The sequence below is a fragment of the Hyla sarda genome, chromosome 13 (assembly GCF_029499605.1).
Source record: "Hyla sarda isolate aHylSar1 chromosome 13, aHylSar1.hap1, whole genome shotgun sequence".
NCBI classification, from domain to species: Eukaryota; Metazoa; Chordata; class Amphibia; order Anura; family Hylidae; genus Hyla; species Hyla sarda.
This window is the reverse complement of record NC_079201.1, coordinates 34515622-34535874: the sequence shown is the minus strand read 5'-3', so window position 1 is coordinate 34535874 and position 20253 is coordinate 34515622. Positions and strand designations below refer to the sequence as shown.

The 20253-nt window shown below is 40.3% G+C and overlaps 1 protein-coding gene across 2 annotated transcripts in view; it reads left to right on the top strand.

The window, feature by feature from the left end:
• The window catches only part of ITGB4 (integrin subunit beta 4), a 70830-nt gene that overhangs the window by 25053 nt on the left and 25524 nt on the right, over positions 1-20253 (top strand). For both annotated transcript variants that reach the window (XM_056550095.1, XM_056550096.1), the window contains exons 4-22: positions 53-154; positions 794-998; positions 1313-1409; positions 5248-5419; positions 5506-5769; positions 6469-6558; positions 7712-7834; positions 8070-8237; positions 9236-9312; positions 9712-9923; positions 11265-11368; positions 11527-11625; positions 13411-13540; positions 13668-13790; positions 15168-15274; positions 17768-17801; positions 18934-19119; positions 19537-19640; positions 19934-19992. In XM_056550095.1, coding sequence (XP_056406070.1) covers positions 53-154; positions 794-998; positions 1313-1409; positions 5248-5419; positions 5506-5769; positions 6469-6558; positions 7712-7834; positions 8070-8237; positions 9236-9312; positions 9712-9923; positions 11265-11368; positions 11527-11625; positions 13411-13540; positions 13668-13790; positions 15168-15274; positions 17768-17801; positions 18934-19119; positions 19537-19640; positions 19934-19992 — 2456 coding nt within the window. The remainder of the gene's footprint in view (positions 1-52; positions 155-793; positions 999-1312; positions 1410-5247; positions 5420-5505; positions 5770-6468; positions 6559-7711; positions 7835-8069; positions 8238-9235; positions 9313-9711; positions 9924-11264; positions 11369-11526; positions 11626-13410; positions 13541-13667; positions 13791-15167; positions 15275-17767; positions 17802-18933; positions 19120-19536; positions 19641-19933; positions 19993-20253) is intronic.

The following is a 20253-nucleotide window of genomic DNA, read 5'->3' as shown; positions in this document are numbered from 1 at the left end:
GAAAATATGATAATCCTTGACATGTTACTCTTTTCTTTTTTACTTTGCTTAGCATTTTCATAATATTCGCTGTGACCTGAGAGAAAATCTCATGAGCTATGGATGCAGTGCTGCCGGGATCATTTCCATGAGAAGCGAGGTTAAAACACTTATGGTAAGCCATCCCTCCTAATAATGTCTTCTTAGGATATGTTCACACTGGTGGACACTGTTCACACTACTAACAAAAACCTAGATATGCGCAGCACTCCCTGATTAAAACCCATCTAAATGCAAATTTACCAGTTCTTATTTCCACACAGAACTCCAGCATCCAAAAAGTCTGTAACAGAATCCAAGAGGCAGGTGGGTTAGGCCAAGTGAAAAATGTTTCTATTATTCGTTATAATTAGTTATTATTAGTTTTTCACATGATCTAAACCACCCAACTCTTGGATTCTGTTACAATGGACTTTTGTGACTCTTCTCTACTGTCATGGCTTTTGTTCTATACATGACAGATATATTTTCGAACTGACTTTTATAAATTCTGACAGATTCCATTGACCTATAATTATGCCTATCAAAGTGCAGTGTTAATGGTGGAGTCTCGCTATTCTTGGCATCAAAGAAACCAGAACTCTGATGGAAAACGGTGAATGAATGTGTCAATGGGCCTTTGACTCAAGAACCTATTGCAACTACAATTTCTTGCATGACCAAACACCATATGATGGTTCTAATGTTCAAATACAGCTATAGACTTACGTATTCAGTTACAACACTACTCCTAAATATTTGTTTGCATTTACAGAAAGAAGAAATCGACACAACGATAAGCAGGACACAAGTCTATCCTCAACAGATGTCCATGCGCCTACGTGCCGGCGAGGAGCATACCTTTGAATACCGCGTGTTTGAGCCCCTGGATACACCTGTAGATCTATATATCTTAATGGACTTCTCCTACTCAATGTCTGATGATTTGGAAAATCTTAAAAATATGGGGGATAATTTGGGTAAGGAATGGACTATAAAATGTCATTGTGGTACATCATTAACAGATAGTAGTCATCTGAATGTGACAAGGACAACAGACTGACTTGACTGTGTTAGGTCCCAGTACCTGTACCTGGCACCAAACTTTGCAAGTGACTAAATAACTTGAAATCCAAAGACAGTTCCTAAGCTCATGAATAATACTGTGGTAGACAGAGAAAATTCTTATGGTAAGTGCAGCAGTAGATATGATGACTAATGTAGACCTGGTGACTAATTATATTGTTTATTACATTGCCTCTCATGCATTCCTTCCTGTCTGCTTGTATTACAGCCGATGTGGTCCGCACTCTCTCCACTGACTACACTATTGGCTTTGGGAAGTTTGTGGACAAAGTATCTGTTCCTCAGACAGACATGAGACCAGAGAAGTGAGTAATGAGCTCCATAATATAATGCCCAAAAATATCCAATTATATATATATATATATATATATATACATACAGTATCTCAGATAAGTGAGTCCACCTCTCACATTTTCTTCTATCTTTTCATGTGACAATAATGAAGAAATTACACTCTGCTACAATGTAAAGTAGTGCACAGCCTGTATAGGAGTATTTAATGTTTCTGTCCCCTTAAAAAAAAACTCAACACACATCCATTAATATCTAAACCTTGGCAAAAAAAAGTCAGTACATCCCTAAGGAGAAATATCCAAATTGGGCCCAAAGTGTCAATATTTTGTATTTTCCAGCACTGCATGGAGTTTACCAGAAATTCACAGTATGCCCTCTTTCACCCCTCCATAATTACATTTGACCATTACATTACATTACAATGTCCAAGAGATGCTCAGTAGGGTTTAGGTCTGGAGACATGCTTAGCCAGTATATCACCTTTACCCTCAGCTTCTTTAGCAAGGCAGTTGTGGTCTTAGAGGTGGGTTTAGGGTCATTATTATATTGAAATACTGCCCTGTGGCCCAGTCTCCGAAGGGAGGGGATTATGCTCGGCTTTAGCATGTCAGAGTACATGTTGGCATTTATGGTTCTCTCAATGAACTGAAGCTCCCCAGTGCCAGCAGTACTGATACCCAGGTCTGGCGCATGGCAAATGGGGTGCCAATATTTAAAAAGGGGTCAAAAGATGACCCCGAGAATTATAGGCCTGTTAGTTTAACCTCTGTTGTATGTAAATTGTTTGAGGGTTTTCTAAGAGATGCTATTTTGGAGTATCTTGATACTTGATATGAAAAAAATGTATGACCCCATATCAGCATGGCTTTATGAGGGATCGGTCTTGTCAAACTAACCTGATCAGCTTTTATGAGGAGGTGAGCTCCAAACTGGACCAGGGGCAATCGCTGGATGTTGTATATCTGGATTTTTCCAAAGCATTTGATACAGTGCCACATAAAAGGTTGGTGTATAAAATGAGAAGGATGGGGCTGGGGGAGAATGTGTGTAAGTGGGTAAGTAACTGGCTCAGTGATAGGAAGCAGAGGGTGGTTATTAATAGTACTTATTCTGATTGGGTGACTGTTACTAGTGGGGTACCACAGGTGTCCATCTTGGGTCCTGTCCTATTTAATATATTCATTAATGACCTTGTAGAGGGGTTGAATAGTAAAGTAGCAGTCTTTGCAGATGATATTAAACTCTGTAAAGCAGTAAACACTATAGAGGACAGTGAACTGTTATAAATGGATCTGGATAGGTTGGAAGTTTGGGCTGGGAAGTGGCAGATGAGGCTCAACACTGATAAATGTAAGATTATGCATATGGGGAAGAAAAATCCGGGCTGGGATTATGTATAACATGGGAGCACACTTGGAACGACTAACTTGGAAAAGGACTTGGGAGTCTTAGTTAACAGTAAATTTAGCTGTAGTGACCAGTGTTGGGCAGCTGCTGCCAAGGCAAATAAAATCTTGGGGTGCATCAATAGGGGCATAGATGCCCACGACAAGGAAATAATTCTACCACTGTACAAATCACTAGTCAGACCACACATAGAATACTGTGTACAGTACTGAGCACCAGTGTACAAGAAAGATATAGTGGAGCTGGAGAAGGTTCAAAGACGGGCAATTGGAGGACTACAGTTTGTCAGAATTAGGGTTATTTAGTTTAGAAAAAAGAAGGCTTAGGGGCGACCTAATAACTATGTATAAATATATCAGGGGGCAGTACAGAGATCTCTCCCATGATATATTTGTACCCAGGACTGTATCTATAACAAGGGGGCATCCTCTACAAGGAAAGAAGGTTTCTACACCAGATCAGACAGGGATTCTTTACTGTAAGAGCAGTGGGACTGTGGAATTCATGTGAGGTCATGGTTAACTCTGTAAAAGAATTTAAAAGGGGTCTGGATGCATTTTTGGAGAATAATAACAATACAGGTTATGGATTCTAGATCTATAGTGACAAAAGGTTGATCCTGGGATCTATTCTGACTGCCATATTTGGAGTTGGGAAGGAATTTTTACCTTATGAGTTTTTTGTTTTTTTTCTTCCTCTGGATCAACTCAGTAGGGACTCATTAGGGTTATAGGTTGAACTTGATGGTCTCTGGTCTTTTTTCAACCTTATGAACTATGTTACTATGATACTGCCCCAGACCATGACACTCCCACTACCATGCTTGACTGTAGCAAGACACACTTGTCTTCATACTCCTCATTTGGTTTCCGCCACACACGCTTAACACCATCTGGACCAAATAAGTCATCGGACCACTGGACATGTTTCCAGCAACCCATGTCCTTAGTCTGCTTGTTTTCAGCAAACTGATTGCAGGCTTTCTTGTGCCTTGAACAACAGCCATGGAAACCAATGCTGGAAGCAGTCATACATCTAATTCTCAAGGACAATCTCTGTAAAAGACGCTGAGCATGTGCACTCACTCCTTTGCTTAACGACGGTGAGGCCTGTTCTGAGTGGAACCTGTCCTGTAAACTGCTGTATGGTCTTGCCAACTGTGCTGCAGCTCAGTTTCAGGGTCTTCACAATCTATAGCCCGGACCATCTTTATGTAGATCAACAATTTTTTTTAGATCCTCAGAGAGTTTTTATGCCATAAGGATCCATGTTGAACTACAACCCCCCCCCCCCCCCCCCCCCCGACCCCCGCGATCTTCTGCCCTGGCTCTCTCTGTGCATGGAGCAAAGGTTTTTGCTGTCAACTACTGCACAAAGCGGTGACCAACACACCCCTTGATGTATCTCTGTGTGAGAGCCAGAGATGCAGCGTTCGTGGATAGGAAATAAGATTTTCTGTACTGGAGTACCCCTTAAATACACCAACTCCTCATCCACATCTGACACCTTGTATCACTAACTTATTACACGACACTGGGGAGAAATGGCTAATTGGGCTCAATTTGGATACTTAGGGGTGTACTCACTTTTGTTGCCTAGGTTTAGACATTAATATCTGCAAGTTGAGTTTTTTTTAAGGGGACAACAAAATTAAACACGGTTGTACACTCACTACTTTGCATTGAAAATGTTGTGTTCTAGCACAGAGAGTGCCATTTAAGGGTTTTTCACTGTTCATTCACTGCCTTAGTGACTAAAGGTATTGCAATATCAACGTGAAGATAACTAGGAAGGCTTGTCAAGAATTGCCAGAAGCAAGGTCTCCCAGAAGTACCATGCCGTCTTGGAAGGCCTATCAAGCATTGCCAGTAGTAGGGTCTCCCATACACAACGTGCCAACTTAAGAGAAGACAAATATGTCCATGACACTGCATCCCACACACCAACATTATTCTGGACCTATGCATACCAGTTCTTAAATTCTATCTCTGTTATAACTAGGAGGTTGCATACCTCTGATGTCCCCCTACTACAGAACCCAACTTAAAAATGTTCCTTTCAAGACCTCCCTGTTGCAAAGCTATTATGACTATCGGCCTATTTACAGTATTCACCAATTGCCAATGTGGGTAAGTGGGCAGGCTGCTTCTGGTCAGACAAGGAAGTACTGTAACGCCTCTTTCCTGCTCCTCTGGTGGGTAGTCAAGCCACATTCCTTACACATTCCTCACTCCATCCCTCCCCTTGGGCCATCCTACTTTTCTTCATCGTACCCACCCCCTATTCTAGCCTCCTTTCCCGAACACACCCAGTCATGCCATGCCTTGACCACCGTCCGTTACACTATGGGCTCTTGTGAAACATCAGTAGTCTAAGAGCAGATACCACTAAGCTTTCTACATGAATATCAATGACATTTATTCGTTGTGCCCTTACTTTCAGACTGAAGCAGCCATGGCCAGATAGTACACCCCCTTTCTCTTTTAAGAACGTTATCCGTCTCACAAATAACATTGATCAATTCCGTGAGGAGCTCAAGAAAGAGAGAATCTCTGGAAATCTAGATGCTCCTGAGGGTGGGTTTGATGCAATTCTCCAGACAGCTGTATGCACGGTAAGGTAGTTTTTTTTTACATTTAATATGGTCACTAATATATAAACTTTTTCAAAAGAGGTAATCTATCCTTTGGTTTTATACAGAACCAAATTGGGTGGAGACAAGGAAGCACTCACATTCTGGTGTTCTCCACGGAATCAGCATTCCACTATGAGGCTGATGGAATGAATGTACTAGATGGAATCCTGGCCAGAAATGATGAGCGTTGCCACTTGGATTCATCTGGACTTTACACATATGACACTCTTCAGGATTACCCATCTGTTCCCACTCTTGTGCGACTTCTTGCTAAGAATAACATCATTCCAATCTTTGCTGTCACCAACCATTCCTACAGCTACTATGATGTAAGTGATAAATATAAAATGGTGGAGGCCCTTGTTTTTATGATAAGTGATGGCAGTGATGGCAAACTTTCTATAGTTCAGTTAAATGGCATACTTTACAAGCTCTCACTGGACCACTTTTTGGTTCCTTTGATCCCACTTCACTATTTAGTTTCATGGTTTCCCCCAAAAAATGGTCTGTTGTGTCGTTTAGAAGGTGCCCTAGGCAATAACATTCCTACAGATTTTTTATACTTTATGAAGCATATTAAATACTGTCCATCTTAAAGCCAGTGAAACAATTTTTGAGCTGAATAGTCCCTTCTGTATATTTAGTTTATACTTAATTGCTATCATTATAATTCATTCCTATGAGATGCTTATTGTCAGTCCTGTAGGAATCCTGCAGTGGGATTTGCCAAACCCCATCTAAATGGGGTTGTTTTGGTGGCAAGCACATGGATTTCTGTCATAAGATGAATAAAACACAGAAATACATAAATTTCTGCAACAAATCAGCTATATGTGAATATACTAATACAATTATATTGACTTGTAATGTACTATATACTGTACATATTAGAACAAAATGCTTGCAAAGCTTATGTCAAAGGATAAGTAGATTGGCCATGTCTATGCTTTATTCCATATACTAGTACAATATATGCCAAGTGTCTTGTTGTATACTATGCTCCAGGCTGACTAAGTTTTACTTTACAGAAATTAAGCAAGTACTTTAAGGTGTCTGAAATTGGAGAACTACAGGAGGACTCGTCTAACATTGTGCAGCTCCTGGCAGAGGCTTTTAAGGTACAATCATTTTTTATTGTCATTTAAAGTAGACTAATTATGTAATGGAGAACACCCTACATCTTTATGGCAATAAAGCCAAATAATATGATGTCAGTGAGAGGTTTCTCCAGTAGGAAGGGAGACCACCATCTTAAAAGACCTTTCCAGTCTGTTTATTTTGCTACTTTTCTCCCCTTCACTGTATTAAAATAATATGTTGAAGGGATTGATGAGATTAGGAAAAGTTTTTTTTTCCCCGAAAAAGCACCATGGTTGTCCATGTGCCTTTCAGACTAAACTTTTAACTTTATTTCATCACTTATGAAAGACTACTAAATTTTACCTGGTCATTTAAAGCGGTACTCCGCCCCTGGCATCTTATCCCCTATCCAAAGGACGGGCGATACATGGGCCGGAGCAGCGTGACGTCATGGCTCCGCCCCTCATGACATCACGGCCCGTCTCCTTAATGCAAGTCTATGGCAGGGGGCGTGACGTCCGCCACGCCCCCTCCCATAGACTTGTATTGATGGGGCGGGCCGTGACATCATGAGGGGCGGAGCCGTGACGTAGCGATGCTCCGGCCCATGTATCGCCCGTCATTACGCACAGAGCGAACTCGCTCTGCGCAGTAATGATAGCGGGGTGCCGCAGCGGCGATCCCCGGGGTCCCCAGCAGCGGGACCGCGGCGATCTGACATCATATCCCCTATCCTTTGGATAGGGGATAAGATGTCTAGGGGCGGAGCACCCCTTTAAGGGGTTAGGTACTTTTTAGCATAAAATATTCTAAACAAATTTTCTCCATGTGTAAATGGTGGGGTTCTAGCCTAATGAACACACCCCAATTAGTGGAAAGGGGAGAAGGTACTTTAGAGCTAAAATGGGCTGGGCTGCACTTATAAGTAGATAAACATTGAAAGGGGTGTGGTACCTTCTGCAATATTGTGGCGCTTTCAAGTAGTTCCCCTGGATTAACTTTTTTTTAACCTGATTTAATAATTAACTCTTGGCTAGATGTGTTCTATTATAATATGTCGCAATGAATTGTTTCTGATCATTAGCAAAATATAATACTGTGTTAGGCAAAGGAAGCCTGTTCATACTTATAATACAGTGTTATATGTACAACTTAAAATAACTCTGCTAATTCAGTATACTTTATTTGTAGCAAATTCGCTCAAGGATGGATATCAGAGATGATAACACCCCTCGTTCCATGAATATTTCAGTCTCATCAGAGTCGGCTAAATTGACAGAAGCTGGATCATTCCAGGTGACCCGTGGAGAAGTGGTAGGTGTTAGAAGTTCCATATATTCTGATATACAGTGAAACCTCTCCAAAAGACCATCTCCTCTTTGAGAAGACTACCCCCTTATCCAGATTTCTCGTGATAGATCTTCAAAAAGATCCAAATTAAAATTTTGGATGGCTGCTTCCAAAGAGTTTCACTGTATTTATGACTACTATACTAAAGGAAAAGGGTAATGGCAAAAAAAGGTTCACTACAGTTTACATGTTTTTTTAGGGGACATTTAAGGTTTCCGTAAAGGCTTTAGAGAAAGTTGGCAATCAAAAAGTTTGTGATCTTCCCCCTCAAGACCAATCCGGTAATGTCATCCTTAAACCATCTACCTTCAGCAATGGACTGCAAATTGAAGCCTCGGTCATGTGTGATGTGTGCCCTTGTGAGCTGGTAAGTGTGAAAAACTGAAAAGGTTAAAGGGATTTTCCAGGCAAAACTGATTGACGGCCTATCCTCAGTATAGGCCATCAGTATCTTATTGGTGGTGTGCCATCACTTGCAACCCCTGCCGATCAGCTATTTGTTAGAGCCACATCGGGATTTTCTGCCTTGGTTCCACTTATAGTGTAGTGGCTGTTAGAGATGAGCGAACTTACAGTGATTCGATTTGTCACAAACTTCGCGGCTCGGTGGTTGCTTACTTTAGTGTGCATAAATTAGTTCAGCTTTCAGGTGCTCCGGTGGTCTGGAAAAAGTGGATACAGTCCTAAGAGACTCTCTCGTAGGACTGTATTCACCTTTTCCAGCCCACCGGAGCACCTGAAAGCTGAACTAATTTATGTAGGTAAAAGTAAGCAACCGCCGAGTCGCGAAGTTCATGACGAATCGAATTACTGTAAGTTCGCTCATCTCTAGTGGCTGTGTTGGGATACTGCAGCTGAGCTTCCTTTGACGTGCACCAATAGTGCTACTTATTCTTATGTCATCATAATATATAATAGATTTGCCATTTTCAGACACATCGGGCCTCATTTACTAAGAGTTTCGGGTTTTAACTAGTGGGAAAAGTTGTTTCAGACTTGCAGGATTCTTCTCTATTTACTATTGGGAAAAGTCAGGAACATTTTCTGACCAGCTTTTTCTAGGTCGATATCTCCAGCCATTTACTCACAGGATTTTCTGTGAATTCAATAGTAAATCAGTCGGGTTGTGAAACCACGCCCCTTTTCGACAGGCCACGCCCCCATTTCGGCTTTTCACAGTGCAATATCGGGTTTGTTGGATTTTTCAGGTGCACACTGTTGCAAACTGGCGCAGGCATGTCTCAGTCACTCTGTGCCAAAATAACCAGACAAAAAACGGTCGGTTTCAGCTTAGTAAATGAGGCCCATCATGTTGATTTATCATATATTCCTAAATAATTTACCTTTACGTTCATTCTTCTATAGCAAAAAGAAATGAATTCCCCAAAGTGCAGCAGAAATGGACACTTCTCCTGTGGACGTTGTGAATGCAATGAACCTTGGTAAGCCTCAGGGCCCTATTACGTTGTGCCGATGCACAATGTAAACAAGCGCTGATCTTGTATATATATAAAAACTATTGAGTATTGATTGCATGGCCCTCTTCTCCGTCATTCTTCGGCCTCACATACCCTATTAAACAGGTTGATGTGCAGTTGATGTGCAGATGTAGTAGGTCTGAAGGAAATGATCAGCCGACTAAGGAGCGCCTGCATCGAATGAATGGAAAGATGGGAGTTTAGCTGAGAAAAAATAGTGCATCTTCTCTGGTAAACTCCAGTAAAACACCAGATTATTTTTCGGGGAATTGCTAGGGGATGTCTTATTTTGGATAAGGTTTTGTAGGGTTCCTTAAATGCCATGATTTATTTGCTATGTCTTTGTCCATTTTTTTTCTACAGGCGAGGTGAATTCTGTAACTGTTCCTCTTTACAAGCCATAGACAGCCAGTCATGCATTGCTCCTAATAGCACAGAAATTTGCTCAGGAAGAGGAGAGTGTCTTTGTGGCGTTTGCCAGTGTTACGGCGAGTCTCCAGACCATCAATACCAAGGAGAATTCTGCCAGTTCAACAATTTCCAGTGCACACGCACAGGTGGCTTCATGTGCAACGGTAAGAGGAATGTGTGGCTATAGCTGGTCATACTTTATATGTATGCTACAAGATTACTTTATTTCTTTTACAGATGTGGCTGAATACTAGATCTACTTTAAAGCGGTACTCCGGTGAAAACCATTTTTTTTTTAAATCAACTGGTGGCAGAAAGTTAAACATATTTGTGAATTACTTCTATTAAAAAATCTTAATCCTTCCAGTACTTATTAGCTGCTGAATGCTACAGAGGAAATTCCTTTCTTTTTGGAACACTGATGACATCACGAGCACAGTGCTCTCTGCTGACATCTCTGTCCATTTTAGCAACCGTACATAGCAGATGTATACTAAGGGCAGCATGGTGGCTCAGTGGTTAGCACTTGGGTCTTGGGTTCAAATCCAACAACAATAAATAAAGTGTTATTATTATTATAATAACGTCAGCAGAGAGAACTGTGCTCGTGATGTCATCAGAGAGCATTCCAAAAAGAAAATAATTTCCTCCTGTAGTATTTAGCAGCTAATAAGTACAGGAAGGATTAAGATTTTTTAATAGAAGTCATTTACAAATATGTTTAACTTTCTGCCACCAGTTGATTTAAAAGAAAAAAGGTTTTCACCGGAGTACCCCTTTAAGCTTTATGTCATAGGTTATTGTTATGTAACTTAATTTCTCATGTAGATAGTGTCCTAGAAAACCTGATAATAGAAATATTCTAACAGAAATATTGTAAAAATCTTTCATCATTGATCATGTGTTATATAGTTATTACGTGTTCTATCTTATAAACAAAAAAAGAATCTTATTACACTATAACATCATATTATTTAGATAAGGTTTTTTTTTTATTTTGGTGTTGCAGCCTATTTTATATTTCATTTTTCACACTGGCCACTGGACCCTAAACTGTATGACATTTGCTGTTCTCTGCAGCACAATTTTCAGCTTTGCTGTGTAGATAAGAGCAGGGGCAGCAGAGTCATCTCATTACATTTTAAAGCGTAGATAATTTAATAACAGATGACAGCTCTGTTGTACCACCGGAGGCCTAGCTAAATCAGGATAAAAACATTATTCAGTATATACACTAATAGGGGTCTGTATGCTCATCCCCTTCCTCATCTCTAGAGAAGGGGGCTTTACTCCTTCTGAAGTCTACAGACAGTTACTTCTACTTATTCCAGCTGCTGTAAAGCACACTCAACCTGGTGCAGACAGTAGAGGAAGGAAGTGTGTCAGATATGGCTGCCTCCAGACAAAGTTTTTACAGATCCGCATGTTATAAATTCCATTAAAAAAAAAAATGTTGCTTTACCAGATGGTCTCATGTCCACCTATGTCTTCTTTTACGTTTGTAGATAGAGGTCATTGTTACATGGGAGGCTGTGTATGTCTACCTGGATGGGAAGGGGATGGATGTGAGTGTCCGACCAGCAATCAAACCTGCCTGGATAGAAACGGGGTGAGTTTGACCCACACAGTCCTATGCTTAGGTTTAGTAGGACCTATTTACAATGCTAGATCGCAGAACATTTACACGCTTTTATTACATGGGGCTGTAATTATTGAATATGTCTTAATGATAACTGCATATGAAGCTGACGCAGTTTTTTGTTACAGGGCTTGTGCAATAACCGAGGAAAATGTGTTTGTGGACGTTGCCAGTGTGACTCTGAGTTCCAGTTTACAGATGGCATCTGTGAATTTAGCAGTTCCCTGGTATGTATGCTGTCAATATAAACATTTTGCTTATGACAAGAATATACTATAGTCATCTAAAATGTGGCACAAGAATGAATACATTTGCCACCACTCATTAGGCATTTTAATTATATTATTTTTCCTCATGTGATGTTGTGGTAGCCCAGTATGGGAGGTGTTACCCCGTGCTCCTGCTGTCCTGTCAGGCAGCCTCCGTCAGTGTCCCCAAGACCCCCTGCACTGGTTTCCCCATTGTAAATATGTTTTGACATGTAAAGTGTTATAAAATGTAATGTTACTTTAAAGGGATTATTCACCATAAGGTGATTTTAGTACGTACCTTGCAGACAGTAATGGACATGCTTAGGAAGGATCTGCGCTTGTCTTGGGGCTAAATGGCTATGTTCTGAGTCCACCATAACACTGTGGCTAGCTTTTTGTGAACTGGTATTTCTTGTTTGATTTTTGTTTTTTTGACTAAAAATCCCATAATTCCATTTCCTCCCTCCAACACATCAGCCACCCCACCCATTGAAACATAAATGAGCTGCATCCATTCAAAAGACCTGTGGTTTTCAATCAGGGTGCCTACAGCTGTTGCATTAGTTGCAGATTGATCTCTCTCCCACCAAGTGATCGCTCCACCCATTGAAGCAGATAGACTCCCTGTCATCAGCTGACTAATGAGTCAGGTCTCGGCCGCATTGCAACCTGGGAAAAATCCGAGACAACAGTAATTTTGTATGCTGTCAAAAATAAATATTGGGGTGAAAATCACAGAAGAATTGTGAGAAAACCGTAACAGGTACAGACACTATATTATGAACTACACTAACTTTACAGCCCCTGTAGCATAGTCAAATAAAAAAAAAATCCTGGAATACCCCTTTAAGAGTTATACCATGTGATATGTCATGAGATTGTTACCCAGGAGGTACCAGTGACCAGGTGATCCCAAGAGTGACCTATGAGCTCCCTGCTAGTCTCCCCCATATAAGCCCTGGGTGGAGCTTCTTTCTCTTTGAGCTCTGCTCTTCTGCTAAGCTGAGGTCCAGTGCAGTCGTCTAGTGTCTGTGTCCAGTGTGTTGGAGGCCTCAAAGTCAAGTCCTGCAGCCACCATCAAGTCAAGTAAGCTAAAGTCACAGCTTTGTGAGTCAAGTCAGTGCCTGTCATCTGTCAAGTCAGCGTGGTCTGCATTCAATTGTCCAGTCCTACTACAATGCCCAGCAAGCCCTTAAGGTCTCTGCATCACTGGTCACCTCTTTGGGCCCTGGCTGAACTGTAGAGACTTTACCAACTGTCTACTCTCAGTAAATCTACCGTTGTCCGTAACTTGGCGTCGGAGTCTTTATTGCCCCCGTGCCCAGCCCAGGATCCAGTGGGATACCTTCGGGTGGTTATAGGCTAAACCACGGCCTGGCGTCACGAATACAAGGAGTTAATACCATCTGCCCCTAGGGTAACAACATCTGCCCTGCACCACACACCCTGCCACCATAATGTCATCTCGTAGCTGCTATATATATACATAAAAATTTTATGGCAAAAAATGTTTAAATGAGTTTCCGCATTTTACATGCCCCCTTTTCCAGGAACCCTTTTAAAACTCTTGAGATAATCTAAAATACATAATAAATTTTGCACAGCTCATGTTTTCAGGGTTGCATTTACCTATTGGTGAGGGAACCTGTGAAAAAATAAGGCATAAGTCTAAAAACTATATAAAGAACTTATCATTGTATTATGGCTATTTGATAAATATCTTCTTTTGTCTTTTTTGTCTTTTTTGTTTTGTTTCTGTAGCGCCTGTTGGGGGCCTGTGAGGATGTAAGAACTTGTGTACAATGTCAGGCATGGGGCACTGGAGAGAAGAAGGGAAAAACATGTGAAAACTGTGAATTTAAGATAAGAATGGTGGAGGAACTCACAAAAGGTAGGCTACTAAAGTAACACATTTCATCAGATCAACCATCTGCAAATTTCAGCTTGTATTAGATTTTTTATTAGATTTTATTAGATTTTACTATGATGACGTCTACTGACTGACGTGTTTGTGTTAGCTGATGAGAGAACAGAAAAATGCTCCTTCCGAGATGAGGAGGATGACTGCACCTATCATTATACTGTGGAAGGATTGAGCTCCGTTGCAGCCAACTACACTGTGCTGGTGCAAAAGAAAAAGGGTAAGATGCCCCTTATTCATTTTACTTCACTCGGTCTTACTTTCTGCTGTCATACTGAGGCTATCTGCCTTCACCCTACAATGTTTGCAATTCTACTAAGCACTGGGAAAAGTGTTGAATTAGCTGCCAACAAACATATCTCACATATATATACATATATCACACCAGCTATTCTGGCTTCATCAGAGCTGCATCAGACTACCATAATATAAACTATGATATGTATGATAAAAACCATAACAACAACCTAAATTCTGGGTGATAATCACCAGTAAGTGGCGGTCCTGCCTATTCTTCCATGCACGCAGGTTTTAACTTCAGTAAATACTCAGTAGCTTGAAGGCACATTCATTAAATATCTGAGTGCCAACTCCGAAGACCCCCATCACCAAACCCCTTGCTGCGGTCACAAAAGAAAAACAGCTGCGCTGTGTCCAGTCCACCACTCCAGAGCTAAGTACCCAACTGCTCCAAACCCTCTGCCCTTTTATATCACAAGGGTAGATGGGCAGGCGATGATTCTATTAAAGTCTGTGGTCCAAAATGACTGCAGGTCATCCATGACTATACCCCCCCCCCCACCCTTATAACCTCACCCACTTTCCTATCCTGTGGCCTGTGGATCCAGATCCCTCTCACCCTTTAGGCTGTACCCTTGTCTGGCTGAACTATACTGATATTTATCATAATTGGGCAATTACATATAACAAATGAGAATAGCTTGAAAGGGCTCAAAATGCAAAGTCTGTCTATGGATTTAGTGGCCCTTTATAACCAATCCCTAGTCTGGGTCCTCGAGATGTAATGGCTGTAGTGTGATCCTCACTAATCACCAGAACGAGTTCCAGTTCTGCCTGCTAGCAGCTCGCTTATTCTATCAATTATTGTGATATCACTTAGCATATTGGGAATCCCTCTTTGCATTCCTACAGCAGACCATACATTAGACAACCGTATTCTAAAAAATGTGTCATTCATGGTTGATGGGAGAAGGTTGTGGATGACAGTGGCATAAGTTGAAAGGACAATATTTGCGTGATCTGCTGCCTAGTCTAGACTTCTATTGAATGGATTTAGATCCATTGTTCAGTATGTATAACCTGTCAACCATGACACTCAACAATGACCAAGAAATTAAACACAACAGATCAACCTTTTGACATATATCTGCCATCAGTCTGTCATGCTCATTCATATTATAAAAATCAACAATGGTTGGCAGAAAACGATATTTTCTTCTCTACCCACACTTCTCATTTATTATTCCTAAGGAAGTTTATTATGACTCTATATAAAACTGAAGAATAATTACCCATGACCTTGGCTTTACCATAGTTATTTTATGTTCACAGCAGCAATTCATTTCTTTATTTTTAGAGTGCCCTCCAGGTGCCTTTTTATGGCTCATACCTGTACTGATCTTCCTGATGCTGCTCCTTGGCCTCTTACTGCTACTCTGCTGGAAATACTGTGGCTGCTGCAAGGTAAGAAGAGAAGCATGCTGGATCCTTAAAGGTTACCTGTCATTAAAAAAAACAGCATCAGCCAGTATGAAGAGAGCTCAGAAACTGAGCTCTCTTCATACACCGGCAACACGGTTGTTCCTTTTATTAACTGTGTCCAGCCATAAGTGGGGTTAAGTCACCCCCTCCTCCAAGCGCTGAGCACTGCCGGTAGGAGGAATACTGAGAATCATGCAGAAGGGGCTGGGCCGTGGTGAGGGAAGCGGTGCAGAGGAAGCTAAGCCTTTAGCAGCCACCGGGACCAGAGTCAGGGTTGGCGGCTCCTGTGCTGCGCAGCCCGGCCTCTCCTGCATGAGTCTGGAAGCTGGAAATGCTTAAAAGGGGTATTCCAGGCCAAAACTTTTTTTTATATATATAAACTGGCTCCAGAAAGTTAAACAGATTTGTAAATTACTTCTATTAAAAAATCTTAATCCTTCCAATAGTTATTAGCTTCTGAAGTTGAGTTGTTGTTTCCTGTCTAACTGCTCAATGATGATGTCACGTCCCGGGAGCTGTGCATGATGGGAGAATATCCCCATAGGAACTGCACAGCTCCTGGGACGTGACATCATCATTGAGCAGTTAGACAGAAAACTTCAGAAGCTAATAACTATTGGAAGGATTACGATTTTTTAATAGAAGTAATTTACAAATCTGTTTAACTTTCCGGAGCCAGTTGATATATAAAAAAAAAGTTTTTGCCTGGAATACCCCTTTAAGTAAGAGCCATCAGAAAGCAAGGAAAAAGTTTGCTTTTGTGTGCAATATTTTTATGGAGGATGCGACTTTTTAGGCGACAGTCGCTATGATAAATTCAATACCACTGCAAAGTGACATCGGGCAAACTTCACTACGTAGTGGTCAAAAGATTTTTGCTTTTGCTCAGGTTCTGTCAAAAAGTCGCAGGATAATTAGCTTTGGCGCATTTGTGACAATTTATGCAGCAGAGATAAGCAAAAAAAACAGACAATGCCATATGGAGGCAGACATGGTTGTTCTTTGCTCTTATGAAACTAAGGTTATTTCCTCTAGATATCAATCTTGAGGAAAATAAAAATTTAAATGGAAAAATATAGCTATGGGTAGAATCATTTTTACTTATTTTTTTATTTAGCACTCAAATATATACAATGCTTTTAGAAAGTTGTCTGACCCTTTCACTTTATTCACATTTTGCTATGTGGCGTCCCTGTGCTAAAAATAATAAAAGTCTTTCCCCATCATTCTGCACTTAAAGGGATTCTCCACCATAAGGGGATTTTAGTGCGTACCTGGCAGGCAGTAATGGACATGCTTAGGAAGGATCTGCGCTTGTCTTGGGGATAAATGTCTATGTTGTGAGATTACCATAACACTGTGGCTAGCTTTTTGTGAACTGGTATTTCCTGTTTGAATTTTCTTTTTTTGACTACAAATCCCACACTTCCATTGTCCTCCCTCCCACACATCAGCCACCCCACCCATTGAAACATAAATGAGCTGCATCCATTCAAAAGACCTGTGGTTTTCAATCAGGGTGCCTACAGCTGTTGCATTAGTTGCAGATTGATCTCTCTCCCACCAAGCGATCGCTCCACCCATTGAAGCAGACAGGCTCCCTGTCATCAGCTGACTAGTGAGTCAGGTCTTAGCCGCATTGCAACCTGGGAAACATCTGAGACAACAGTAATTTTGTATGTTGTTAAAAATAAATATTGGCGTGAAAATCACAGAAGAATTGTGAGAAAACACACAGGTACAGACACTATATTATGAACTACACTAACTTTACAGTCCCTGTAGCATAGTCAAATAAAAAAAATTCCTGGAATACCCCTTTAATACCACATAATGTGAAAAAACACTGTTAGAAATCTTTGCCAATTTATTGCATTGACATAAGTATTTGGACCCTTTACTCAGTACTTAGTTATAGCCCCTATGACAGCCTCCACTCTTCCTGGATAAGATGCCACATGGTTTACACTCATGGATTTGGATATTTTCTGTAAGGTGGTTGGGGGTGGTTGGTGGAAGCCATTTTCAGATCTCTGCAGAGATGTTTAATTGGGTTCAAGTCAGGACTCTGGCTGGGCCACTCAAGGACATTCACAGAGTTGTATCTAAGCCACTCCTGTGTTGTCTTCGCTGTGTACTTAGGGACATTGTCACGTTGGATGTTCAACCTTTCGCCCAGTCTGAGGTCCAGAACATTCTGGATCAAGTTTCTTTGCCCAATTTTACACAGTCTGAGTAAGTCCTTTAGGTGCTTTGATGGTGATTGAGACACTAGTTTGGTTGCCACCCCTAGCAGATAGGTTAGTAAAACCAACGTAATAGTTATTGCAAAGTAAACTTAGGTGTGAACCTAGTCTTAGAGGATTAGAGTAATATATATATGGAATATGTAGACATCTCAGACATATACCCTGGTCGATTTATTGTCTAATTGACTGTATTTGGAATATGAACTATAACGTCTGTTTTTTACAGGCCTGTCTGGCTCTGCTGCCCTGCTGTGGACGAGGTAATAAACGAAACCTATAGCAACTGAACTTGTGGCTTACTGTCTGTATAAGCATATATAATGTACAGGATTTTTTTTACTGTACAAAAATATTTTAGCTTTATTGCTGTGTTCGTAAGTGTAGGCTCATCTATATGTTTTAATTTTTAATTCATATTAATTATAAATGGTGTAACTCTGCTAAAAGACATATTCTAGGAAATGCAGTATATGCAGCATAGGTATAGGTGTACTATATGCAGCATAATTATAGGTGCAGTACATGCAGCATAGATATAGGTGCAGTATATGCAGCATAAATATAAATGCAATATATGAGCATACGTGTAGGCGCATTGTATGCAGCCTAGGTATAACTGCAGTATATATAGCATCAGTTTAGGTGCAGTATATGCAGCATGGGTATAAGTGTAGTATATAACATATAGGTATAGGTGCAGTATATAACATATAGGTATAGGTACAGTATATAACATATAGGTGTAGGTGCAGTATCTGATGTATAGGTGCAGTATATGCAAAATACATTTGAAGGGATATTCCGGAGAAACAAAATTTTAATGATGGTAATGTTACAAGTTATACAGATATACAAATTACTTCTACTTAACAATCTCAAATTCCACTACTTATCTATATAGTACTTTATACTCTTGAGGAAGTTGTGTAGTCTTTCAAATAAAACTGTCCAGAGCAGGAGCAAGTCACCATAGCAAACCTCTTCTGTTCTGGACAGTTCCTGACACAGACAGAGGTGGTAGCAGGGAGCACCCTGTTTGTCTGTGAAGACTACACAACTTCCTCTGGAGTATACAGCAACTGATAAGTACTGGAAGTCTTGACATTTTTTTTATAAGATGTAATTTTAAAATCTGTATAACTTTCTGGCGTCAGTTAATTTAAAAAAATGTACCCCTATAAATGAAATGTGTAAACGTTGAGGTGCATAGGTGTAAGTTCAGTACAAGTGGCATAGGTTTAGCAACAGGGAATGTAGCACACAGTAGGTGCAGATTAACTTTTTTTTTTTAACAAAAGAGAAAACAACCTACACCAATTCCAGCTATGACTTTAGTGCTTTATAATTTCTGTTACATTACAGCAAAGCAAACTGGTTTTATGTTTTTCACAGGTCGCGCTGTAGGATTTAAGGAAGACCACTACATGTTGCGGCAAAGCCTGATGTCCTCTGACTACTTGAACACTCCTCTAGTACGAACCGGTAACCTCAAAGGTGGAGACACTGTAAGATGGAAGATTACAAACAACGTCCACCGTCCAGCTCCTGCACCAGGGGATTTAAATCCTAAAGAGTTAGGTAGGAACAATAAACAAAATGATGTGTAGAGAGATAAATATTAGACATGATAGATTAGATAGATATGAGATAGATAAAGAGAGGTAGAGAGAGAGATAGATATGAGATAGATAGAGAGAGATAGATAGATATGAGATAGATAGAGAGAGAGATAGATAGATAGATAGATAGATAGATATGAGATAGATAAAGAGAGATAGATGGATATGAGATAGAGAGATAGATATGAGATAGAGAGAGATAGATAGATATGAGATAGATAGAGAGGGAGAGATAGATATGAGATAGAGAGAGATAGATATGAGATAGATGGATAGATAGATAGATAGAGAGGGAGAGATAGATAGATAGATATGAGATAGATTAATAGATAGTATCCAGTAATTATCTAAACAATTACCTCATCTCATTTTGTAGTCCCATATGGTGTCTCACTACGGTTGGCACGACTCTTCACTGAAAACCTGTCCAAACCTCAGACACGAGAATGTGACCAGCTACGCAGAGAAGTAGAAGATACGGTGAGTTTAGAATTTAGAGTACATGCTGAAGAGATCATTCCTGACTCTCTAAGGACAGTATAATAAGTACCTAATGACAAGGCTGCTTTGACGGGTTGCTCCATCCCTGCCATTTCTTGTATAATGGATGGGAACTGATTACATATTCTCAGCATCTTCATACTTGACTCTGAGAACATCTTATATTAAATGTACTTGTCAGTCTAAGACCATTAGACACCGTGGATGACCACTTTTCACGTTTTAAGGGGTCGAGGAATCAGGATAACTCATTCTCATTTTTCCCCCCACAGCTGAACGAGGTTTATAAGGTCATCCCAGGCACTCACAAAGTGAAACAGACAGCTTTCCGGTAAGACTATGTTTAACTTTTATACAGAATTGTCACCTTCCACAATATATCATAACATATATAAAATATACATTAAAAACTATCTACTATCACCTTATTGAGAAGACCAATCCTGATGTAGATCAGAGCTTGTTATGATGTTTTTTTTTTTTTTTTTTATAATTTTTTAAATAATTATTCTAAGTATATTTGCCTTCTGTCTAATAAGGCTACCCCTTTAAATGAATGTTGCAAGACTGTATGTATTTTTTAAAGAAGCTT